This window comes from Rutilus rutilus (assembly GCF_951802725.1).
Source record: "Rutilus rutilus genome assembly, chromosome: 1".
Lineage (NCBI taxonomy): Eukaryota > Metazoa > Chordata > Actinopteri > Cypriniformes > Leuciscidae > Rutilus > Rutilus rutilus.
Window position 1 is genome coordinate 54,779,764 of NC_140209.1, and position 27,031 is coordinate 54,806,794.

A 27,031-nucleotide genomic window follows, 5' to 3' on the forward strand; every position below is an offset into this window, starting at 1 on the left:
TGTGATTGGTCTACTCTGCTCTAATTGGTTCGTCGGCTCAGTCAGTTGTGATTGGTCTACTCTGCTCTTATTGGTTAGATGACCCAGTCTGTTGTGTTTGGTCTACTCTGCTCTGATTGGTCAGACAGCCCAGTCTGTTGTGATTGGTCTACTCTGCTCTGATTGGTTAGATGACCCAGTCTGTTGTGTTTGGTCTACTCTGCTCTGATTGGTCAGGCGGCTTAGTCTGTTGTGATTGGTTACAGTGGGTGTCAGAAACGAAACACCCATCACCATATATGAATTTCAGCTCCGGAGGCTTCCTCAGCACTTGATACACAGTGATATGATCAGTAACAATGGCGTAGATCCTTTGGAAGGGCATGCAATGTGGATTTGCTTTCGCAAAGCAGAAAACAGCATCTTCTCGAACCAAACTCTTCCAGGCCTCAGCTACAACTACAGTGTTTGACAGCAGGTCAAAATAGACATTGTTCGCAGGCAGCCAATGGAGACCATACTGGGCATTAAGCAAATTTGTTACAGACCTACGTAGGTTTGAGACTGGAGTTACTGACGATTTGTTTCAGGCAGTTCTTTGTATTGGAAGACAATAATTAATTTTGTCGTACACTACGATCTTTGAAACTTTGCAGACCTTTTACATTCACATACAGGTATATTACACACTAGATGAAAGGTAATATCCGAAAAAAGCATAATAGGGCCACTTTAAAATAAATTAAGAATGAAAATGTTGTTTTACTGTATTTTTGATCAATTAAATGTAGCCTTGATCAGCTGCATTCTAGAGACTCCTTTCAAAGACACAAAAGAATTTACTGACCCAAACTTTTGAACTGTAGTGTAAATTTAACAATACATTTTAGAAACACAAATATTAGCCTGTTAGCTTGTGTTATGCACATGAGGGAGCAGTCTTGGAGCTAGAGAAAATACTTTCACTCTGACTTTCACAAAAAAAAAAAAAAAAAGCCTCCAGGCAATATTATGCAACTCTGCTTCCACTGCTTACATGCTCCAGATTTTTGGAAGAAAGCTGTATTATATGTTGATTATGCATTTTCTGTGCCTTTAACCAGCTGCCCCTGTATTTGATTCTTTGGGGCCAATTAAGTTGGTTTTAAGGTTACTGTTTTTTGGTGTATTCTGTTCTCCTGCTCTATCGAAGTGTCAGGTCTTCTTTTTTTGGTTGGCCAATTAAAACAGTACCCATTGTGATTCTTTGAGCATGGAACAGAGTTTAACATTGACCACTGGAAGTATATCTGATGATAGTTGATGTTGATGAGGGTTATGTTTTAGTCAGCCTACCAAAATCAAAACCCTAGTGAAAAAACACTTCAGCAGAGCAGAACAACCGATTAAACCATTAACCACTGTGAACAAATGAATGTTGCTGAGTTCAGATCGAAAATTATACGTGCTCGCAAGTATCAGCTCTTAAGTATCAGACCTTCTGTGGTTTCAGATTCAAGAGCAGCTGATTAATTGCATAATCAATATAGCTCTCTTCAGAAGTGAAAATTAGCATGGACACATTTTAGCCTGCAAAATAATTAGGATATTGTAATATTAGTTTCCATATAAATTGTGATGCCCTTGACATCAGTGTATTGACACCAAAAGTTTCCCGTTGAAAGCAGTGGTGGTTTAATACGTCTTCCAGAGTCCCAAGTATGATGGGAATCAAAATCATTGACAGGATACCAAGGTTGCTTCAATGAGCTGTTCAGAAGAAGAACTGGATAATGTTTGCAGGCTTTAAGGCATTGATTTTTTTTATTTTTTTTATGGAAGATAAGAGTCTTGTTTGAAACACTTAAGCAAATGATAAATCCATGAGCAAATCGGTATCTTCTGCTTTGCAGGGGCGTACGAACAATACATAAAGTGTGTGGGGTGCATTATGAATCTCATCAGCCTCTCTTTGCAAGTATGGTGGTTTAAATACCTAGTTTCCATGGATACACTAAGATTATTTTAAAGTTTATTAACCAAACTTTCCAGAGTCACTCTACAATACATACAAGTCCTAAAAGTTTAAATATCAGGGCTAAAATATTGTTGCGACAACTATATATATATATTAATTTTTTTGTTCAAAGATTATTTATCTTCTGTTGTTCACGTCTTCTCTCCTCAGAAATGTACTTCTTGTCAGGCTCAGCGCACAAACTGTGCCAAGCACAATTTGAGTCATGAATATTAATATAGTTATGAGACGTTTGCACTAAGTGATTTGCTGAAAGGTGGATGTTTTCAGGTGATTGCGCTTGCAATAGTGGGATCACTGTTTACCGTCTGCGCATTCTGTTCAGCCAATCGATTGACAGATGATTCTGCTTGGAGTCCTTTTAATGCGAAGGCTACATTTTCTTTTCCTTCCCACTGCAGCCCAGCAATATAAAACATGTACAAATGTCATTATCATCCAGAAAAGGAGAGGGATGAATTTATGATTTTGAAGTTTTAGTGGACAGAGTTCAATCCAAAATGTCATGTAAAAGTAAACTGTAATTTCCATGTCAGTCAGAGGGTCTCCTCCTGTGTAAGTGGCCATTTACACAACACCGTTTTCAACTAAAAACACAAAACTTTTCATTTATGGCTGTTCATTTACACGTCAATGACATCTTGGAGACCTGAAAATGCAAACCTTTAAAAATTTGTGCAATTTTTTGACAACTATACAGTTATCGTCTCAGTGTAAACTACAAAAACACAAATTTGTGAAAACGGTGACATCATGCGCATGTTTATCACATGTTCAGTCTATAGGTGCATTGGTGTTTCTTTACAATGTGACATCGCCACCTACTGGCCTGGCAGCATAATACAGCGTTTTTAATTGTTTTCACTGATCTGTGTGAATGGGGATCATTTTGACAACGTAAAGGAAAAACTTTTCCGTTTTGAGTACATGGTTGTCGTGTAAATGTACTGTAGGTGGTTCAGGACCAAAACAAAGTGCAATGTGGGGTAATACTTTATTTCGATGGTCCACTTTAGACATTTTACTTATTAAAAAGAGTAACTTTGCAACTACGTGTCAACTAGCAGTCATTAGAGTAGCCTATTAATAGACTGTCTGCCTAATATCTGCTAACTCTTTATTGTGATGGTCCACCAACAGACATTCTACAGACTATAAGGAACTTTGCAACTACATGTCAACTTTTTCCACTAACCCGAACCCTAATCTAACAGTCTACTAATATTTTAATAAGAGTTAGTTGATATGTAGTTGGACCATCACAATGAAGTGTAACCCAATATGCACCAGATTTCAAAAGATAGTTCACCCAGAAATGAACATTCTGTCATCCTTTACTCATCCTTACTGTTATTCCAAACCTGTATGACTTACTTTCTTCTGTAAACAGAAAGGATGATTTTGAAGAATGTTGTTGTTTCGGTTCCCGCTTCCATTGTGTTTTTCCCCATACAGTGAAAGTCAATAGGAACCGCAAACTGTTTGGTTATCATTCTTCAAAACATCTTCTTTTGTATTCCTGAAATGAAAGAAAGTCACACATGTTTGGAACAACATGAAGGGTGAGACAATTATTTTCATTTTTGGGTGAACTGTCCCTTTCATAGTCATTATGTGAGTATCATCAAATGTACTTCTGATATGTTTCTCGCTAACCCCCTCTTCCTTCTCTTTGTCCGAACGCAGATTGCATGCCCCATTTTTGCGGGCCTGCTGCATTTCTTCTTCCTGGCTGCGTTCTCCTGGATGTGTCTGGAGGGAATCCAGCTGTATCTGATGCTGGTGGAGGTCTTCGAGAGCGAGTACTCTCGGAAGAAATACTACTACCTGTGCGGCTATTGCTTTCCCGCCCTGGTGGTGGGCATCTCGGCAGCCATTGACTATCGCAGCTACGGGACTAAAAAAGCGTACGTGTGAAGCAGTCTATTTGCACTTGGCCATACAATGGCCGTTGGGTTTTTAAGCAGGGGGCACAACCCCTCTTTAAACCATTTGTTTCATTTAAATGGATTCCAGCAAAATGGCACTCTGGGAGTTTAAATTCCAATTACAGAATCGTCTTTCACTAGGAAACGTATACTGGTATTATGTAGTTTGGAGTTCAGTAGATTGGTTGCTGTCATGTGATCCTGGCTTTACCAAGGTCATCATGTGAATTATAAATGAAGCCAGTTAAAGGTGTTGCAAGCACTTTTTTTTTGTTTTGAAATAGCACACATAAATCTGACAGATCTTGTTCTGATACATTACTTTCAAAGAACACTTCTTAAGGGAGCATCCCACTATTCTTTTTTAGCAATCTGAAAACTAGCCAATTTGAAAACAGTCTGGAAATATTAGGGGGTTTAAAAATAGTAATCCCAGGCCTGAAAAACTTTTGAAATAATTAAAACATAAAAAAGTTACATTTCTTAAGTGTTTTTTTAGCTTTCATTTTTATTTCTTTTTTGTGTGTGTGTGTGTGTGTGTGCGCTTTTGCTTATAAAATATGCTTATGTATATGTGTGTGTGACCAGTCCTACTCGATCCGCTCCGAGTGGGATTCGAACTGGCATCTCCGTCAGGGGAGGTGGGCACGCTAACAAGGATACTAAAGATCTCTAGAACGCCTCTTGAGGCCAGGGGGAGTGAGGTTTACACACACAGCTCTTACTAGTTTGCCTCCATTACACTCACCCCCCTAAACCCATCCGGGTCACGGCACCAAATGTAACTAGTCATACTCGACCCGTTCAGAGCGGGATTCGTACCGGCGTCTCCGGCATGGAGACCGGCTTACAGCACCCCTTTAACTGAGCTGATGACCGTATGTGCGCGTGTGTGTGTCGCTCTGCGTGTTTGTGTGCATGCGAGTGTGTGTTGGTCTGTGTTTATGTGTGTGCGAGTGATGAAAAATAGCACAGCTGCAGACTTTTGAATGTTGACTACAGTGCAGAAAATGAGACGCTGACTCAGTGTGCTAATGATTAAAAACTGAGCTTAACCTTCAACTAGACTTTTATTGCTCTTTTATTAGCTTGTTTGATGCCATAAATGTATCATCATGTTTATAGTAATAATATTTTAAGATAGTTTGCCGTTGTTTCAGTGGATTCAATGATCAATAATTAGATAAATTATAAAAGTGCATGCAATTTTGCCTGTAATGAAGTGATCGTTCTTTGAACAGTGAAATGTTACCAATAAAGTCATTGTGTGTGTTTTGTGTGTAGGTGCTGGTTGAGGGTGGATAACTACTTCATCTGGAGTTTTATCGGCCCTGTGTCCTTCATTATCATGGTATTGTTCTCTCTAAACATTCAGCGCACTCTCTGCTTTGCTCACAGAGTTTGTTCTTTTTTTCCCTCTGAAAAGTGCTGTGCTAGTCATATCAAACAAAGCACTTTTGTTCACCTATGGATCTGTTGCTGCTGACAACTATGTTTTTGGCTGTAATATGCTTTATATGAGTGTGGAGTTTAGATTAGGTTTAGATACGGGAACTTGCTGACATTTTCGTAATTACAATATATTTTACTAATGCGCTAGCGCTGTTTTTGTTGTTATTAGTTTGTGGGTAAAAAAAAACCCTGTGGGTCTTTCTTGCATTGGGTCTCTAATCTAACACAAACAGAGCGAATTTCTGTGGAAATGTTCGTATCACCATTCTCATGTAAATCGTGCATTTAATTGCAGCAATTGAAGCTAGAACGGTTTCACAAGCAGTTTACGCAGAACTTTTGCTTGTGTTTTATGAAGAAACCAGGGGTTTAAACGGTCTTTCCTGTTTAGACGTTTTCTAAAGGGTTTGTCCTTTTTTGAATAACCAATAGGTTTTAATTTGTTACAAAAACTTGATGAAATCATTGAGTTACATTCCTAACACCTTTACCTTTGTCTGATCTTTGGCCTTTAGTTAAACCTGGTGTTCCTCATGATAACACTTCACAAGATGATCCGTAACTCGTCCGCTCTCAAACCCGACTCCAGCCGCCTGGACAACATCAAGTGAGGGTCTTCCACTGCAAAAATACATATTATAATCGCCTTTTTTGCAGTATGTTTATGGATTTGTGAATGTTCACACTCAGGTCCTGGGCTCTGGGGGCTATCGCACTGCTCTTCCTCTTGGGCCTGACCTGGGCCTTTGGCCTCCTCTTCATCAATGAGAACACTGTTATCATGGCGTACCTTTTCACTACCTTCAATGCCTTCCAGGGCATGTTCATCTTTATCTTCCATTGTGCTCTACAGAAAAAGGTCAGTCGCATTAATATTTCATACCTAGATAGTACTTTGGGGACACATTTGCTGCTAAATTTCCTTAGAAGTTAGCTAAATATGAGAAGGAAAAAAATGTAGGAATAGGAGAGAAAGCTTTGGATTAGAATTCATCTGTATCATGATAATTATCATAATTAGCTTTATTTAAAGGTCATTTTTGATAGATTATTGTTTTCAAACAGGTTTTCAAGCACTCCATCTTCCATTGTTCAGCCAAATATAGCCCAAACTTGCACCATTTGTTGAGCCCTGGGGAGAAGTATTTTTGAAACTCTTGTTTCCCAAGCTACTTACTGTATAATTTAAAGTAGTTAAACATCACTCAAGCTACCTTCTGACTATATATGAGTTATTAACAAAAAGTAGCAAACTACACTGGAAATGTATAAAAAGGTAATGTTATTAAATATATAACTATCTAATGATATAATTAATTATTACAGTTAGAGCTATTTTTAGGACACAGTAAGGACTGTTTAGGCTGACAGCATTAAACAAATAAATGTATATAATATACAATTAATAATGCTGGAAATGCCTTAATTTCAAATTAAAAGAGTAAAAAAATTGTGATGTCTAGCTGTTATGACAGTGAATTCAGGTTTCAGTTGAATCATCTTTTTAAGTCGGCATGAACCAAAAATTGCAACCAACTTTTCGTCCTGTCCCGTTTGACGTATATCCAAGTAAAACAGCTTATGGAATGAGAAAAAAAATGGAGGGCAAGACTTTTGTCAGATTGTTATGTGTAATAGATTGTTACTGTAAAATGATGCTGTCGCATTACTGCAATACACTAAAAAAATGTTTGAACTACTAAAATGACAACCCTTGTAAAAAAATTTTTTTTCAAAAAGTGCACTTGCAGGTATAAGACTGTATAAGACTGCTTAAGTGTACTTGAGGACTTTCATGACTCTTTTAACACTTTTAAAAAGTGCTCTTTGCAATAATGTCAAATTAAAAGTTTAGCTTAAAGTAAATTTTATGTTATATAAAGGGGACCTATTATGCAAAATTCACTTTTGCATGCTGTTTGGACATAAATGTGTGTTGGCAGTGTGTGTACACAACCACCCAATAGTGATAAAAATCCACTCACTCTTTTTTTATTAATCCCCATAAATCATAAGCACTGTCTCCCAACGACATGTTTTCAGAATGCGGCTTTAGTGACATCAATTTTTTTTTTTTTTTTGACGTTAACATGCAATTAAGTGACTGAAAACATTTCTTTCAGTTCGCACCTTAATAGACAATACATGTCTGTACTGTAATTTAGATGCATTACTGCATCAGTCAACATGTGTAGTGTGTGTAAGTGCCAATGCTCTGTGTTTCAGGTTCATAAGGAGTACAGCAAGTGCCTGCGTCATTCGTACTGCTGCAGTCGCACCTCTACTACGAGCTCTCACGGGTCGCTGAAGAATTCTGCCCTGCGTGCCAACAACCGCTACTACACCGGCAGCCAGGCACGTCATGCAGCCATACACCGACAGGTGACACACATGCACACTGACAGCATTACTATTTATAGACTGCTGTTCTCTTCCATTTAACAATTCCATCACCTCATTCACCGGTTTCAGAGCCGAATTCGACGTATGTGGAACGACACGGTACGAAAGCAGACAGAGTCATCCTTCATGGCCGGAGACATCAACAGCACTCCTACCCTCAATCGTGGTAAAACACTCTTTCAGCCTCAAAATGTCCCAGCATGCACCAGAGTCCCTCTCTACATATGTGTCTGTGCTTAAAGGGGTCATATTTTTTTCTGAGAAAAGTCAGTTCAATTAGCAGCCATATTTGCAATGCCTCTATTTCAGTCATGCAAGACCAAATCTTGTCTACCTGAATGGGGAAATACTGATATATAAAGAAAGTACTGGCCAAACTCACATTTAAATAACAGATTTCAAATCAGCAACAAACTTTGACATGAACTGTCCCTCAAATGTTTTTTCTATACTCAAATAGTGTTAAAAAGCTATACACAAAATATACTTAATACATAGATATACACAAAGTGCATAAGCAGTTCCAAACTGCACTTGTCTGTATGTGTCTATGGGAGGTGGAGCTTTTATGACTTCATTAGTTGGTGATTGGCTCTTTTATTTAGCAGGGGGGGCTCATTCCGCCATATTGCATGTTGGACTTGTTCCCATTCATAGTAATAAGAGTGAACCGTCTTGGTATATATATGGTCTTTAGATGCACGTATAATATTAGTAAAGTTTTAAATTCGGCAAGACTCCCAGAATTTAGTTTTTCATGACCATTTTCATCTCTCTATTTGGCTCTTAGAATGAAATGGGCTATTTTTGCATATCAAATGAGAAACTGTGCTTTTACATTTGCTTAAGCACAGGCTGTGGGTTTTGTCGTCATGGTCAGTTAACGTTGTTGCTGCCATTTTTTCTATTAACAGCTTTGTAATTGCATGGAGACATATTTACCAATAATCTATGCTGAAATATGCTACACAAAACATTAAAGACTGGAATGTTTAGTTACTTCAGCTGTTCTTTTCTAATGTTGAGATCCAATATTTGGATGATTTTCCCATATTTTAATTAGTTAGTTATGGTGTTTATTAATAATGGTATCTTTACTTTCTCATTACCTGAATGTGCTTATAGACCAGCGTTATTGTTTAATTATTTATATAGTATTTATTACTTATTTGAATTAGCTTGCATTTTCATATTTTCAGTTTTCATTTTCATTTTAGTATTTCAACTTAGGCAACATTTCAGAGTTGTTAAGTTGTTAAGAGTTGTTAAGTCTATTTTATTTCAGCTTAATTTCAGTGAACGAAAAACTACTTTTAATATTTTTAGATTTTGTTAACGATAGCAAACACTGTTATAGACTGCCTTAGTTTTTGCAGCTAAGTTTCAAAACATGCATTTTTGAGTTTAGAAAGTTGCATGTTTTCATAATAGTAAAGTCTCAAATGGATATTTGATTCCTCATGATCTGACCACTTTAAATATCAGACATATAGAACTCGTACTTTGAACTATAAAGGGAGACTAAAGGCCCCGATATACATCATTTCGAACAAAATCAAGCAAAAACAAAGTTAATTTTGTGTTCGTTTCGGGAGTTCGAAACAGCTTGCCAAAGCAATCTTTCCGAAAAAGTTTGTTAAGAATGACTTTCAAGTACTTCACACAACCCTTTCCTGCACTTCAAAGCTCAAAAGTTTGAATATTATACAACTTAAATGTTATTTTCAATGGCCCTCATTTATCAAAAGTGCGTACACCAAATTTCCAGCGTACACCTGGCGTACACCCAAAACCACGGTGACTTTGAGATTTATCAATATGGACGTTGGCGTACGGCACGCTCAAATCCTACGCCAGCTCAGGAGGTGGTGTACGCACGTTTTGAGTGCGGGAATGCGCAGAAAAACAATTCCTAACACCACAAAACGCACTGACAAACTAAAAGATATGATATATTATGACCCACTGTAAAAAAACAACAACATAGTAATTATAAACTTCAGTGTTTATTTTTGTGCAACATGGACTTCAATGTTTAATTTGTGTGACTTTACCAAAGCATTTGAATTGTAGGCATGTGTATTCCTTAAGTTGCGAGCCTGTGCGCTTTACCTGACGTTTCAAGCCTTGTTTATACTTTCGCCTGGCTCCGCAGCGCGAGTCTCCGCAGACTGCGCGCGCACCTCCCCAAACGGACGAGGCGTTTACTCGACGCGCTCGCCGTTGTACTATTCTTTGAAACGATGGTTAGGCCAGGGTTAGGCCCAGCAGGAGCGCACGGACTGGGTTTAGTAATTAAAGGCTTTCAATGACCAAAAAAATAATTCAGACTGACAAAATAATAAAAATGACATTCTTCTTCTTTTTAATAATAATAATAATAATACAAATAATAATAATAACGACATTCTTCTTCTAAATAACAATAAGCGTCATTAATAATATCTAGAACAATATCTAGAACAAATCTAGAAATCAATTTTGTTTCTTTCCACTTCCCTGGTTTCGCTATTCGCTTTCTTTCTCAAAGAAGTTTCTCTTCTTTGCCGTCTTCCGTGTGTCCATGGCGTAAAATGAGGGCGTGGGGGGAGCGGAGACTTGAATATATAGGGGCGTGTTATTCTAATGACGCTCGTTTTCAGCCGCGGCATTTATCAAGGACAGGTATTGCGTACACCTGGATTTCAGAGGTACGCACAGCTTCATAAATCAGGCGGTGAGAGGAGTGTAAGCATAATCTTACACCAACATATACGCCCGTTTCTACGCAAGAATGATAAATGAGGGCCATTGTGATGACCAAAAACTTTCAAATCTTTCAAAGATTGTCCCCATCTGTAAAAATATGTTTTACGATGTAGAAAAGCATTGGGTGAAAACCAACACTTATTTTAAAATTTAAAAAAGACAAAATTACCACTATAACCAGTAGATTGCGGCAGAGGACCGCTTATTGGCTCATTAGCCATTTCCACTCCTTAATAGATATTTTTTCACATGTTTTGCTTTTGAATTTATTTTTAAAGATGATCAAATCGCTATTATAATATTAATAATCTATTTTTGTCATTTTTTTCTATTTTTTTATCACTTTACGTAATAAAGTTGTAGGCAAGGTCACAAAGGTCCTGTTTAAATCAATGAATCTGACTAAACTTTACAATTAAGTGCGCGTGTAAAACTTAGTAAACTTGCACTTAACATAAACATAGTGTTTTGAGAGAAACTGGGTGGATTCTTACTACCTACCGGTAACTTGAACGCCTCTGATTGGTCATTATTTTCAACAGAAATGGCTGTGTTTGGCTACAATAATCAACTCTGCAAAAGCACATTATAAATAGACACATTTGCTGCGCCGTTAAACTTACGTGGCATGAATAAAACAACCAGATCGCTTTAATTTACTTGCTTTTCTCTTTATTAAACAATTACAAATTAAATATATCATTTGTATAACTCCGCTAATCCTGCAATAAAAATAAATGACTTTGCATTGACCTGACCAGGCACCCAAGGTATGGCAGCCACCATACCCTGCCATAACCCAACTGACGCCCCTGCACTATGAACAGATGCTGTTTTCTCACCGCTGTCATTTTTGTTGTGTGTTTATTTTATTGAAATAAAAGTGCGCAGCACATATTTACATATTCATCTAAACGTCACTCTCAGTGGGGCGTTAGGATGTTCGCTAACAGTATATCGCTGCTCACGTATTTCAAACTTCTTTTTACCCCAAAGCCAAGAACTAAAAAGAACTTCTCCGTGAGTATATCTGGGCCTTAAACGATAGTGAGCTGAGAGAAGGAGAGAGCACGTGAAAAGCAGACTATTTCCAGGACCGAATCTGGATTGGGGTGTGGCGCAATGGATAAGACACATGCCTTTGGTGTGAGAGACCCGGGTTCGAATCCACTGTGAGACACCAATGTGTCCCTGAGCAAGACACTTAACCCCTAGTTGCTCCAGAGGCGTGCGACCTCTGACATATATAGCAATTGTAAGTCGCTTTGGATAAAAGCGTCAGCTAAAAGAATAAATGTAAATGGATTGTGGCGTCACCACCATTCTGATCATCCCAGGGATCAGTGTTTGTGGGAGGAGAGGGGGGTGAAGACAGAGAAGCTGCAGCTAAATCAACCGCCACTCTTTATGCTAATTCTATCCATTTTGTTTTTAATGAAGTGATTAGCCGGCGAATGAACGGGGGGTAATTACTCTAATTGAGGAGAATGACAGTAGCGTCCTCACTGCAGTGTGCCGATTGTTGCTTTCCGGGGACTTTAATCAAGCCGAGAGAGAGAGAATTTACGAGACAGAAAGGCAGATCTAAACCATATAGCAGCAAAAAAAAAAGAAGAAAAGAATAGATTCTGGGGAGAGGAAACGGCAGGGTTTTGTGCTGCGGGAGAAAGGTTTTTAGATGTTACAAGAGTGAATGGCAGTCAGAAGAGATGGAGGGTAATGAAAGGGCGCGTGCATGTGTACGCCGCTGTTTTTATCAGATTCATCTCCTATCGCTCTCAATTCCCACTTCACCGCTGTGTGAAGTCTATTCTGTGCTTCCAAGAGCCGCCGCCATACCTCCACCTCCCTCCCGCTGGCCTAGATTCCCTCCTCACGTTTTACACAAGACACTCCTGTGAGATGTTTACAGGAATTAAAGGAATGTTCCGGGTTTAATTCGCGTGAAGCTTATTGACGGGATTTGTGGCATGATGTAGACTAAATCCTTGAGACTGCAGGTAGCAGCAGAGGACCTGTTGGTACCAGCAGTAACAAGGTTTTACCAGCAGGGAAGTCAAACTCTTTCAGGTGGGGCTATACTTTGTAGGTGGATGAACATCTGGTTATGTGTTACCAACATCCTTTTGGTGGGTGGAGTGAAGTTTGTGCCATGTAAACAATGCTCGACAGTCTCATTCTGGTATCGCCTACTATACAAAGTTAACAAGGTTTCAAATCAAATCACGTTTAGTGAATCATTTGCACAGCTTAAATTGGTTTGTGAGCTTTACATTGTCATGACAGATTGAGTAGGTCACACTAGTCTCATGTTTAAGTCTTGTGGCTATGATTAACAGTGTGTTTACTACATGTACGTTTCTGTCTGTTTTTTCTGAGGAATAAGTCTAAATTATTTTCTGCGATAATCAATTTTATGCCACAAATGCTGGTGGCACAGCTTTACTTTTATGAAACTTGGAACATTCCTGCAAGAGGTAAGAAATGTGCGTAGTACAGTATGTGTGTGAGAAAGGCGAGCGCGAGCGAGCGCACGTCTAAAATTAATTCTTGAGGCGGTCCTCTCTGATAGATGATAGCGCGAGAGTGCAGGGTTGCACTTTGCCTCAGTCCACTCGATGTCATACTGGCCTCTTTTTAATTTCATGGCATTTCTGTCTGAAAGCCCCGGGCTGGAGCTCTGTGCCTGCATTATGGGCCATACTGAATGTTCCATTTCTCTGAGTCACATTTGTCTACTGCAAGCGTTCACATTTCACTGGGAAATGAACCCACATTTCAGTGACTGCTCTGTGAAACTACATAATGGCAAATATTACCATTTCCCTCCCAATGACTCCATCTGACAGTGAGGCATAGAATTACGCTCCACAGCTACTCTTCAAATACATTTTCGACTTGACTACAAATAAACACTTCATCAAATCAGCCATTACAACATCACACACCGACATTAAGGTTTTTTTTTTTTTTTTTTTTTTTTTGATGAAATGTCAAACACAATAATCATACTGTAGAGTGGCTTCTGCTTAACCTTAATGTGAAGTGCAAACAGCTATTCCATAATGTTCATATTGTGTATTACCCCTCTTAAAACTGATAGTTCTTGCCTCCTGGATGCTCACGAATACAGCTTTTCAGAACAATATATATAACAGGTTTAATGCGATTATATCACTACAAAGCAAAGGCTAACTGTTGGTCTTAACTTATGTGTCCGCGACTGTATATTCTTAAGCAGAAGTAAACTTAATGAGTTTTCTAAACAAAAATAACATGTTAGCAAACATTTTGTGTTAAAAATGTTATAGCCGTAAGAGCAATAAGACACTGCCCTAACTAGGTCCAACACAACCCGATCTCATTAACGTGATAACACAACACAACGAAATCAAGCCACAACACCATGAAATCAAGCCACGTCTCAAGCCACAACACAACGAAATCAAGCCACAACACAACGGAATCAAGCCAGATCACAAACAAAATCAAGCCACAACAAAATCAAGCAACACAATGAAATTAAGCCACAACACAATGAAATCAAGCCACAACACCATTAAAATCAAGCCACAACACAATTAAATCGAGCCGCAACACAACGGAATCAAGCCAGATCACAAACAAAATCAAGCCACAACAAAATCAAGCAACACAACGAAATTAAGCCACAACACAACTAAATCGAGCCACAACACAATTAAATCGAGCTACAACACAACGAAATCAAGCCACAACACAATGAAATCAAGCCGCAACACAACGGAATCGAGCCACAACACAATTAAATCGAGCCACAACACAACGAAATCAAGCCACAACACAACGCAATCAAGCAACACAATGAAATCAAGCCGCAACACAACGGAATCAAGCCAGATCACAAACAAAATCAAGCCACAGCACAACAAAATCAAGCAACACAACAAAATTAAGCCACAACACAACGAAATCGAGCCACAACACAACTAAATCGAGCCACAACACAACTAAATCGAGCCACAACACAACTAAATCGAGCCACATCACAACTAAATCAAGCCACAACACAACGAAATCAAGCCAGATCACAAACAAAATCAAGCCACAACAAAATCAAGCAACACAACGAAATTAAGCCACAACTAAATCGAGCCACAACACAATTAAATCGAGCCACAACACAACAAAATCAAGCCACAACGAAATCAAGCCACAACACAACGAAATCAAGCCGCAACACAACGAAATCAAGCCAGATCACAAACAAAATCAAGCCACAACAAAATCAAGCAACACAACAAAATTAAGCCACAACACCACGAAATCAAGCCACAACACAATTAAATCGAGCCACAACACAACGAAATCAAGCCACAACACAACGAAATCAAGCAACACAACGAAATCAAGCAACACAACGAAATCAAGCCGCAACACAACGGAATCAAGCCAAATCACAAACAAAATCAAGCCACAACACAACAAAATCAAGCAACACAACAAAATTAAGCCACAACACAACCGAGCCACAACACAACTAAATCGAGCCACAACACAATTAAATCGAGCCACAACACAACGAAATCAAGCCACAACACAACGAAATCAAGCAACACAATGAAATCAAGCCGCAACACAACGGAATCAAGCCAGATCACAAACAAAATCAAGCCACAGCACAACAAAATCAAGCAACACAACAAAATTAAGCCACAACACAACGAAATCGAGCCACAACACAACTAAATCGAGCCACAACACAACTAAATCGAGCCACAACACAACTAAATCGAGCCACATCACAACTAAATCAAGCCACAACACAACGAAATCAAGCCAGATCACAAACAAAATCAAGCCACAACAAAATCAAGCAACACAACGAAATTAAGCCACAACTAAATCGAGCCACAACACAATTAAATCGAGCCACAACACAACAAAATCAAGCCACAACGAAATCAAGCCACAACACAACGAAATCAAGCCGCAACACAACGAAATCAAGCCAGATCACAAACAAAATCAAGCCACAACAAAATCAAGCAACACAACAAAATTAAGCCACAACACCACGAAATCAAGCCACAACACAATTAAATCGAGCCACAACACAACGAAATCAAGCCACAACACAACGAAATCAAGCAACACAACGAAATCAAGCAACACAACGAAATCAAGCCGCAACACAACGGAATCAAGCCAAATCACAAACAAAATCAAGCCACAACACAACAAAATCAAGCAACACAACAAAATTAAGCCACAACACAACCGAGCCACAACACAACTAAATCGAGCCACAACACAATTAAATCGAGCCACAACACAACGAAATCAAGCCACAACACAACGAAATCAAGCAACACAATGAAATCAAGCCGCAACACAACGGAATCAAGCCAGATCACAAACAAAATCAAGCCACAGCACAACAAAATCAAGCAACACAACAAAATTAAGCCACAACACAACGAAATCGAGCCACAACACAACTAAATCGAGCCACAACACAACTAAATCGAGCCACAACACAACTAAATCGAGCCACATCACAACTAAATCAAGCCACAACACAACGAAATCAAGCCAGATCACAAACAAAATCAAGCCACAACAAAATCAAGCAACACAACGAAATTAAGCCACAACTAAATCGAGCCACAACACAATTAAATCGAGCCACAACACAACAAAATCAAGCCACAACACAACGAAATCAAGCCACAACACAACGAAATCAAGCCGCAACACAACGAAATCAAGCCAGATCACAAACAAAATCAAGCCACAACAAAATCAAGCAACACAACAAAATTAAGCCACAACACCACGAAATCAAGCCACAACACAATTAAATCGAGCCACAACACAACGAAATCAAGCCACAACACAACGAAATCAAGCAACACAACGAAATCAAGCAACACAACGAAATCAAGCCGCAACACAACGGAATCAAGCCAAATCACAAACAAAATCAAGCCACAACACAACAAAATCAAGCAACACAACAAAATTAAGCCACAACACAACCGAGCCACAACACAACTAAATCGAGCCACAACACAATTAAATCGAGCCACAACACAACGAAATCAAGCCACAACACAACGAAATCAAGCAACACAATGAAATCAAGCCGCAACACAACGGAATCAAGCCAGATCACAAACAAAATCAAGCCACAGCACAACAAAATCAAGCAACACAACAAAATTAAGCCACAACACAACGAAATCGAGCCACAACACAACGAAATCGAGCCACAACACAACTAAATCGAGCCACAACACAACTAAATCGAGCCACATCACAACTAAATCAAGCCACAACACAACGAAATCAAGCCAGATCACAAACAAAATCAAGCCACAACAAAATCAAGCAACACAACGAAATTAAGCCACAACTAAATCGAGCCACAACACAATTAAATCGAGCCACAACACAACAAAATCAAGCCACAACACAACGAAATCAAGCCACAACACAACGAAATCAAGCCGCAACACAACGAAATCAAGCCAGATCACAAACAAAATCAAGCCACAACAAAATCAAGCAACACAACAAAATTAAGCCACAACACCACGAAATCAAGCCACAACACAATTAAATCGAGCCACAACACAACGAAATCAAGCCACAACACAACGAAATCAAGCCACAACACAACGAAATCAAGCAACACAACGAAATCAAGCCGCAACACAACGGAATCAAGCCAAATCACAAACAAAATCAAGCCACAACACAACAAAATCAAGCAACACAACAAAATTAAGCCACAACACAACCGAGCCACAACACAACTAAATCGAGCCACAACACAATTAAATCGAGCCACAACACAATTAAATCGAGCCACATCACAACTAAATCAAGCCACAACACAACGAAATCAAGCAACACATCGAAATTAAGCCACAACACAACGAAATCGAGCCACATCTCAACAAAATCAAGCCACAACACAATGGAAATGCTCCCGATCACTAGGGGGCTCTCAGAGCGCGGTAAATTTAGTTTTCCTTGCCATTGTTCTATAGAGTTGGCAGTCTTACAAAGATATCAATACCACGATTAGTTTTAACAGTATGAAACCATTGTAAATCGACATGAAATATTCATTCAAAATCGCCTACGTGCATTATAGCTGCATATTTATACCTGAGAATGCTTTGACACGCTACCACAGCACATGATGCCTAAAGGAACGTCTCCTAATTCCATCAAGTGGTTAAAAAGTGTCATTTGTATTAATTAAAGTGACTTTTAACATTTAAAAACAGACATTTCAAATTCCAAAGCTTGTTGTAGGTTCCTATTGGTAAGACTGACTTACTACAGGTGGATTTTGTCCATGGGGAACTGATTGGGTGATTGGATAAATCAATTATAATAAATACTGCAATATTACATCAAAAAATTATTGTCAATTTTGATTTCATGTTGTCTTTAAATAACGGCTATAACGTGTGATTTGACAAGTAGAGTAAAAAAAAAAAAAAGATATTTATGTTAAGATTATTATTATTATTTTCTTTAAAGGCACAATGGGGAACCATCTTCTGACCAACCCTGTGCTGCAAACCCGAACAGGAAGCTCTCCCTACAACACGCTGCTGGCTGAGACTTTTACCCCGCCCTCGCCTGGAGTCTTCAACTCTACCGGTAAGTGTGAGTAGATTTCAGTATGTGCCTGCTGGAGAGAAAAGATACCTTTAATATCTATGTAGTTTCAGAAGAGTTGTCTCAAAATGTCACCCAGATTGTATTTATGAAGTTTGCTATTGTATAACTTAAGAGACTTAATGGTGTTTCCTTTGTTTGCGCATACTGTGCTGTGAGAATCAACTTGTCTTGGATGTTTCTTCTAAAACCTCTTAGGAAAAACAAATATATATAGTGAAATATTATTACAGTATTTTTTTTGTTTTATAAATTCTTAAATTTAATTTGTTCCTGTCTTGCAAAGCTGGATTTTCAGCATTATTTCTCCAGTCTTCAGTGTCACATGATCCTTCAGAAATCAATCTAATATGCAAAGAAATATTTCTTATTGTTATCAATGCTGAAACCAGTTCCACATATTTTTGTGGAATCCATCATACATATCCATTATATTTTTCCCCAGGTTTCTTTGATGAATAGTAAGATCAAAAGAACTGCATTTGTTTGAAATAGGAATCTTTTGTAACATAAATGTATTTATTGTTGTCACTTGATCAATGTAATGCATACTTACTCAATCAAAGTATTATTTTTTATTTTTTATTTTTTTAAAGCTAAACGTTTGAACGTATTGTACGTATACGTATTGTATATATAATTGAATGGGAAATATTTTAGTTCAGCTCTTTTAGAAAGCTTAATCACAAAGAGATCTCTTTAAAATCTAAATTGTTCCTCCAAGACAGCAATGAGACTTAATAAAGAGTATTTTGTGTTCATGTTTTAATTTCTGTTAGAAAATATCAAGAGAAACATCAGTTGATTATGCAAAAAAAAACATCAACTTAGTTTCTTTAGCTTAGAACGACTGTCCTATGAACAATAAAAAAAAAAATCCTCTGGGATGTTTTATTATTATTATTATTGTATATGCAGTTTCTGCCGCAGTGTGTGTGTGTGAGTGTCACTGATGGTATTCATGTGCACATATGCTGTGTGTGTATGCGTCTGTGCGTCTCCCTCTGCGTGTGAGTTTACACTCTGTCGGTCTGTCAGTGTGATTCAGAGGAGTGGACAGGGGCTGACCATCTGGCCAGCGTTTCATTCCCTCCTGCTGGAAAGACAGACCAGAGCATCGATTAAAGTTAGGGCTGAAGTTGAGTGACTGACAACGGAGCGAGAGAGGAAAGCGATCCCTGGAGATTTGCCCGTGTTCCGCACACACATTTGCCCGGGCTTCGCTCTCTTGCCATACCGTTCGCCTCCATGTGCCGATTGAGAGGCAGCGAGAGAGAAAGATAGCTGCGGTTCCCATGTCAGTGGGATGAAATTTAAGACGCCGTCTCTGTTGAATATTTTAAACGTTCCCTCTCTGTGTAATGTGTCAGGCTGACGGTGCGGCGCTCAGCTCGGCTTGGCTGAGAGGACATTTTTAGAATGCTTATGGAGAGGAAGTTGGAGGAGGGCCTCATTAGAATGTCTAATTACTCTCTCTCTGCACAGAGGAGCGTTGATTAAAATCATACCGGGCATTAATATTTAAACCCCCGCACGCCTTGGTCTGTGCCGCCACACGCATCTCCTGCGTTCAATGCACGCCGACGAGTTAAAAGAATATCACAACATCTCTGGCGTGTGAAAGGGTGCGTGAAATAAACATCGTCTTGACTTTATGAGGTTGAAGTGTGAATAACGTCTCGCTGAATAATCATCATGCCAAAACCAAACAATGAGCCTTCGTTTTCTACGAAACCCCCCACCCCCCACCCCGAATTTCCCAAACTCCTCAGACTAAAAGAGTGATATACTGATCTTAAGTTCCTCAGTCAACAGAATCAGCCACTGCCCCTAAACTACAGTACCTCTACAATAGTTCCGCTGTTTTCATACTTTATCTAGCAAATAGAGGTGTAGTGACCAAACACTACATCACTGGGTTTAATGTCTAAGCTGAAAGAATAAACTCTCTCGCCTAAATTGTGTGAATACTAGAAGTGAGCCCTTTCTCTCTTTTCTGTCTTTTTTTGTTGTTGTTCTAGTTACTATAAACTAATATATAATATTATATAATATGAAATTACCCATTGAGATTTTCATTCCAATTGTTTATTCATTCAAATACTAAGCAAAATAAGAGTATAATTAAATTATAAATTATATAATAGGATGGTTAATTTGGTGTATTTATAAAAAATATATATAATAATTATTGCCCACTCAAAGGGATACTTCATTCAAGCATGAAAATTCTGTCGCCATTTACTCAACTCAATGTCATTCATACCCTGTATGACTTTAGTTATTCTGTGAAACACAAAAGAAGATATTTGGAAGAATATTTGAAAGAATTCTGTTCGTTCACACAATCAAAGTCGCTTTTTGCTTATAACTTTCACTGTATTAACAACAACAAAAAAACATTCTTCAAAAAATATTTGTTGTTGTTGTTCCACTAAAAAATAAAGAGGAAGTAACAGGTTTGAAATATTATATATTGACAAAATTGTCATTTTGTGTACTACCCTTTTAAATTATTTCATTATAGTTAGCAAAAAAAAATTGTAGCTGATATTGTTGCTAACTACATTTTGAAAACAGTCATTTTATTTTATATATTTCCAATTATGATTAGCCTGTAGCATGGCAATCTGCAGTTTCAAAGTAGCTTCCCCAACACTGTAAATGAGGCACTGCTGTGTGGGATTTGTTTTTCTATAGATGTCCATTGTTGTCTCATGGCTATTACAGTAATTCAACAATAGAGTTCTGGTGTGTGACATTTGTTAATGCTGACGTTAATTTGGTGGGGATTTCAAGAAAAATAAATGCAGTTCCATGTAAAACTCAATGTAGAAATATATCATTGATCACTTTTGTTGTCTTTCTTTTGTCTAACTTTGCCCTCACATGGCCTCACCATGGATCCACAGGAACTTTCCGTGACCCAAGTAAGACTCTTTTCACTTTCATGCTTATGGCTATTTTCAGTGTTTTATAGGCTAATTTTGCAGAATGAATACCTCTTCACGTGTGCAGTGAAGCCCGTGCTTCTATGTACACAATTTACGTCCCTGGTAATAACTTGCCTCTGTCCATAAGCCTATTAATCTTGTGATGGAAGTTGCTTTCCCCATTATTGATTTAATCCCAGATTCTGTTGCTTTGAATCCCCGTCTTGATTAAAATAGGTAATGAAGTGCTCACTTCTCCCTCTTCTTTTTCATTTGCTTACCTCCTCTCATTTGCTCCCTCAACAGAGAGCACACTGTCTAAGAACCGAGATCATGGAGGCATGGAGACTCTACCTCTGAACGGGAACTTCAACAACAGCTATTCTTTGCGGAGCGTCGGGGGTCCGGGAGCTCCCGGGGGAAGCTGTGACTTCCTGGGAGGCGGAGGTGGAGATAGCCCCCCTCCCCTTCTCAACCCCCGCGGTTCAGAAACTCTCGGCGGCATACGGAGAAACCTCTCGGATGCTGCGGCGTTCGAGAAGATGATCATATCTGAACTCGTGCATAATAACCTACGAGGCGGTGGAGGGGTCGGGGGAGGTGACAGAACATGTGGCAGCCTGGTCAGAGGACATGGGCACATGGGCATTGGACGGGGTGGAGGCGGGCCCGACCCGGTGATAGGCATAGAGGACGACGAAGACTTTTGTTCGAGAGAAGCACGTCAGCGCACACCGCAGGACGTGGAACTGCTGTACAAGGCTCTGGAGGAGCCCCTGCTGCTTCAGCGCGCCCAGTCCGTGCTCTACCAGAGTGACCCCGAAGAGTCCGAAAGCTACACAGCCGACCTGACGGAGAGTTTGGGCCACAGCGGTCAGAGCGGCCAAAGTGCAGCACACCACGGCCACAACGGAGCTCCCGATTCGCCCGCGCGGGACTCCCTCTACACCAGCATCACCAACCTACGAGATTCACCTTACCCTGACAGCAGCCCAGAGCCACTAGAAGTGGTTCCACGCTCAGCCCAGCCTCCGGAGGAGCTCTACTACAGCTCGGGTCGGCCTGCCATAGGCTCCCGCGGAGCCCCCATGCAGACCTTCTACCAGGCTCCACCTAGGAGACCGAGCACTGAAGCCCACCCCTCCCCTGAGCCCCCCCACAGCGAGGGAGATGGACAGATGCAGCTGGTCACAAGCCTGTGACTACAAGGAAGAGGTGGAGGAGTAAGAGCAGCACAGGGTCTGATGCAAAGTGCAGATGCCGATGATGGACTCCTCTCCTGTCTCTGACTCCCTCCTTATGTCTGGTTGCCTTTTAGCTCTTTTATTTGTTTTGAAGTAAGAGGTAAGGAAAGCCTAAACAGGGAGAGCGACCGAGAGGTTTGTCTCCATGGCAGCAGGCTCTCTGAAGTGCTGTGTAACCACTCTGCTCTCTCATCAGCGTAATTTTCTCCTCCCTCCTCACACACACATACAGAAACAGCAAGTCCTACTATCTGCCTTCTCTCCACGGACGTCACCGCTTTCAGCTCTCTCTGTTCCAAGGATCACACCGGCCTTCTATTTCTGTCTTTTATTTCATGTCACATCTTTAAAATGTTACTTTTGCGTAACTCCTTACCTTCCCTTTCCTTTCTCAGTCTTTCTCCATCATTATTTGATGAGAGCTGTTACGTGAGGAAATGGGGGTATGCCATTATACTTAGCAAGTGACAAAAATCTCTCTGAAAGCTCTTTGGTGTTGCCAAAAATAACTGTTTTTGAGCCAGGACACAAACTGGAATCTATACGTACACACACACACACACACACACTCACAGAAGTGCTTGTTACTGAACATAAAGAGTGTGAACATATGCTCATGAAAAAGGAAAACAAGGATTATTGTTCAGACACAGGTAGCAGGAAGCTGCCTCAGTGGAGTTGCCTTTATTTCTTTCTCTGAACTGACTCTTCTGTACAGAACAACCACAGAGACTGGGAACTTGGGGGTGGGGGGCCTTAGGACACAACCCATCGTCAGCTGGGTCGTTTGAAGCCTCTCGACCATGGGACCTCTCATGAATGAAACTCTGTAGGGTTTCGTCTCAGATCCACAGATGGGGGCGGATTAAGGACTGAAGCTGCTCTCCGAATCACAGATGGATGTTGTAGGTGGACGTGCTGTATCACCTGTGTTATTGTGGCTAGAAGAATTTTTTTGCTACTGCTCCAGCCATTCTTCAAGTCCGACTTCTGTACATATGAATCACACGAAAGCGACAGCAAGTCTTATTCTACTCGTCTCCTGTACATAGATGAACAAAAGCAACAAAAGATTATCAAATACTATGAAAAACAGTTATTGTACTGCAACAGAAATTGAAAAGAGTCGAAAATAAAGATGTTTTGAAGTTTGTGACCTGGAGACTACACCGATCTCTCCCTCTCTCTCTCTTTCTTTCGCTCTCTTTCTCTCCGGCCCTCGTTCGGTCTTGCCCTGGAGCACCGTGGTGCCAGGGAATCTAATTGTCTGCCAAGAGACAGCGAGAGAGAGACAGAGAGACAGAAAGTGAAGGATTTTACATACAAACGAGATAAATCCTGGCACAATTTGTGTGTAATATAACCCATTACATTGTTGGTAATGTTTGACCTTCAACATTCCCAGACAGGAAGTGCTTGACATGAATGAAAGGGGAATACACTGTGCCTCAGGGGTGCACTGGTGCATTGTGGGTTGATTGACAGCTGCCATAATGTACTGCTGGTTATATTTTATGGGGAGGATGTAATAGATATCAGATGTCTAGATGACTAGAATATAAGATATTTAGCTGCAGAAAAACAAATTGGGGGGCATATTCGGAAAAGTTTCAGTCGCAAACCCTAGATTGTATTTGACTGTTTTTACATACCAATATCAGCAGTTGTTTCTGAACCTGGTGTGACAGTTGATTTACAGTTTGTATGTGTATGTCTGAACGTGAACATTTGGATGCCTGTGAACCAGAGTGTGTGCGTGTGTCTCAGAGGCTATTTTTACTGGGTAACATGGACCCGCATTAGAAGGACAGGAAGCAGAGTAAATCTATATCTATATAAAAGCTCAGTATAAGCTTCCATCTAAAAGACTTTGTTAAAGGTATTTTAAAGGTTATTTTGCCAGTCAGGTACACTGAGATTTAAAACAAAACATAATGGCATTCATTGGGCGAAAGGAACATCTGACCAATGAGATGGCCTCTGTGGTTTAGAATCCCCATATGCAAATGAGCTGCATAGCCTATTGAACAAAAGAGAGGTATTCATGAGTGCTCCACCCCTCTGAAGTCTGCTCAATCTGCAACTCTTTCATGTCTGATGTTTTATTTATTAATATTTATTTGTCTGTTTTGGTTATTTATGCACATATTCATTTATTCAGTGTGGTTTTCATTCTGTGTACAGAGCATATGTGAAGGTAACAAGAGTGTGCTATATTTTGAAGAGCATACTAATATACTACTCTTACTACTGCTGCCGTATATACTGTGTATCCTGTGCAAAATATGCAGATTTACTTGACCTTTCATTTCTTATGTGATGGATGAGCTGAAAATGTCAGCAAATTTTTAGAATTATTTGATTGGACTGCCAAAACTAAAGTCATTTTATTTGCCAAATCACTTATTTTATTCCCAATCCTATTTAGACATCACTCACTGAATTCAACATGCACCATGGTGAGGTCATGTGACAATGTATATTGTGGAACATTTGTCTTCTGTTTCACTTGCTATTGTTTTGAAACACAGTGTATACTATGCAGTACGTAGTAAGCTAGTATGCCATTACAAACATAGCCATGTAGAGAAAGAGAGAGAGCAGGGGTGAGTATCCATGTTTAATGAAGAGGTGATGTCAAACCTACATAAGTGTGCAGCTGGTTTGAAGAAGGTCTGCTACGCTCGCTGTCAGAGGTGGAGAACATTGTGCATCCTGAATGTATGTCCTATCTGCACTCTCTCTTTCTCTATCTCTTACTACTGTAAGTCTTCTAAGGGGACATGTGTGCAATCCATTGCATGGTAACTTGTACTGATTGACACAGGGTCAGTATGTTCACCGGTGTGCTGGCCAGAAGGTGGTTAGCACACCCGGTCCTATATTTAGCCCAAGGCATGTATGATCAGCTTTTATTTAAAGCAATGACCTGAACAGTTTTTTTTTTGTTTTTTTTCATGCTTTTCTTGCAAAAATGTTCCATGTTGATAAGTAGGACCAGCTTCAACTGGTCAGCAGGTTTGACCGTTTGAATGTATTGTCATACACCATTGTGAACTGGCTCTCTTAGAGCTTAGGATGCTCTCTAAGGAGATCTGCTCCTGACTCATGGCCCTCTTCCCACCTGGCACCACACCGCTGCTGTTTTACCCTCTTACCCTGCTGCACCGGCCCGTGGGAGAGGCTGTTTACCTCTCCCCCTCCATCCCCGGAGACATCCGATGTGCGTCACGTTTTCTGCATCGCTCCGATTTCTGCCCTTGCTTGCTTTAATTTCCCATCGACCCTTTTTCCGCATTCCCCCTGCCTACACCGTTCTCTCCCTTCCCGCTTAGCTCACCGAATAATTTTTACATGGCTTTCCTAGCTGAGCATTAATGTGGGAAGATTTGTTATGTTAGTCAAAGGCTTTGTTTACATGGGACTGAGGGGATAATATAGTACAGTGTTGAATATGGTGATAATGACAGTGATTATGCGCTGTAGTAAACTGCTTGACTAAAGCCTGCTCCGAGGGACTGCTACCACCTCCAAAATCCCCATACAACCCCTGATTATCATAATAATACTAAGAGCTATAATCTAGTGAAGTCAACCCACCATGTTCCCGCGCTTTGGGTTTCTCCCTTTGTCTTTCCCCCCTCTCGCTCTTTGAGAGCACTTGTGTTCGCTGTTCTTTAGATATGAAAGGAATCTCCCTGATCCACTCTCCATATCAGCCTTGTTTTCATGTCTTCACATTCACACGGAGAGGCAAGGAGTGCATGAGTAGATACTGGATGAGTAGGCCAAGACAGAATCTGCTGCTTTTCCCCCCATTTTTATGCGGAACGAGTTTAAAACGATACAATTATTGGCTGAAACCATAATGAAATTTGACAGATAGGAAAAGAACTCCTGAAATGGCTTGTCAAATATGGTTTTCTTTCCTATTTTGATGAATTTCCTTTTGAAACAAGAAGTTTGGGCTGGACATATCATAGGGTGTGTCCCTTTTTTATACAACCAGTAGCCTTTAGTTTACATCACTCATGATCCATGATTTGCTGACAGGTGGAATCAGGGGGAGGGATATTCTGATTCTAGAGCAGTTGATTGGAAAATAAATGTACACGCCCATGAGTGCAAGATGAGTCATCAATATGTTTTGGCCTGTTTTCCCAGTAGAGAAAGTACATTTTACTAGTGTATATCTTCTAAAAGTGGATTTGGTCCGTGTTTAGGAGTAGAAAAACTACTTAAACATAAAGTCTCAATGGTCTTTTAATAATGAATTTAAGTATGTGTCCAACTTTGCATTTTCTGCTGAAAAATCTTGAGCGCAGATTTCACGTGGGCCTGTGAGACCTCTCTCCAGACCCCGTCTCTTGTCCCTCGCCTGCACTCCTGACAGTCTCTCACCCTGCTGTCATCCCAATCCTCAGCTGAGGCCTGGCACCAGAGAGCCACAGTCATGATCTCTGATCACGAGCCGTTCCCCTCGCTTTTAGAGACACATGTTGACTTGATGTCCAGATAGTAGGATAGATATAAGAGAGAGAGAGAGAGAGTGATGATCAAGTCATTCCCTGCTGTCAAAACAACATGAAGCATCAACCCTGGGCAAAGCACCCCACCTGCTCGGCCGCACCACCCCTGACAGGCAAA

At 39.9% G+C, this 27,031-nt stretch overlaps 1 protein-coding gene across 2 annotated transcripts in view; it reads left to right on the forward strand.

Moving 5' to 3' along the window:
- The window catches only part of adgrl1a (adhesion G protein-coupled receptor L1a), a 113,468-nt gene extending 89,930 nt beyond the window's left edge, over nt 1–23,538 (forward strand). Inside the window, exons 16-24 of one of the 2 annotated variants that reach the window (XM_084408632.1) lie at nt 3,683–3,903; nt 5,209–5,275; nt 5,892–5,983; nt 6,067–6,235; nt 7,603–7,758; nt 7,849–7,945; nt 18,067–18,189; nt 21,120–21,137; nt 21,447–23,433. In XM_084408632.1, the coding sequence (XP_084264758.1) occupies nt 3,683–3,903; nt 5,209–5,275; nt 5,892–5,983; nt 6,067–6,235; nt 7,603–7,758; nt 7,849–7,945; nt 18,067–18,189; nt 21,120–21,137; nt 21,447–22,342 (1,839 nt within the window). In that variant the 3' untranslated portion in view covers nt 22,343–23,433. Of the gene's footprint in view, nt 1–3,682; nt 3,904–5,208; nt 5,276–5,891; nt 5,984–6,066; nt 6,236–7,602; nt 7,759–7,848; nt 7,946–18,066; nt 18,200–21,119; nt 21,138–21,446 lie in introns of both variants that reach the window. The other variant, XM_084408633.1, reaches the window with a different exon arrangement.
- Nucleotides 23,539–27,031: the final 3,493 nt, after the last annotated feature.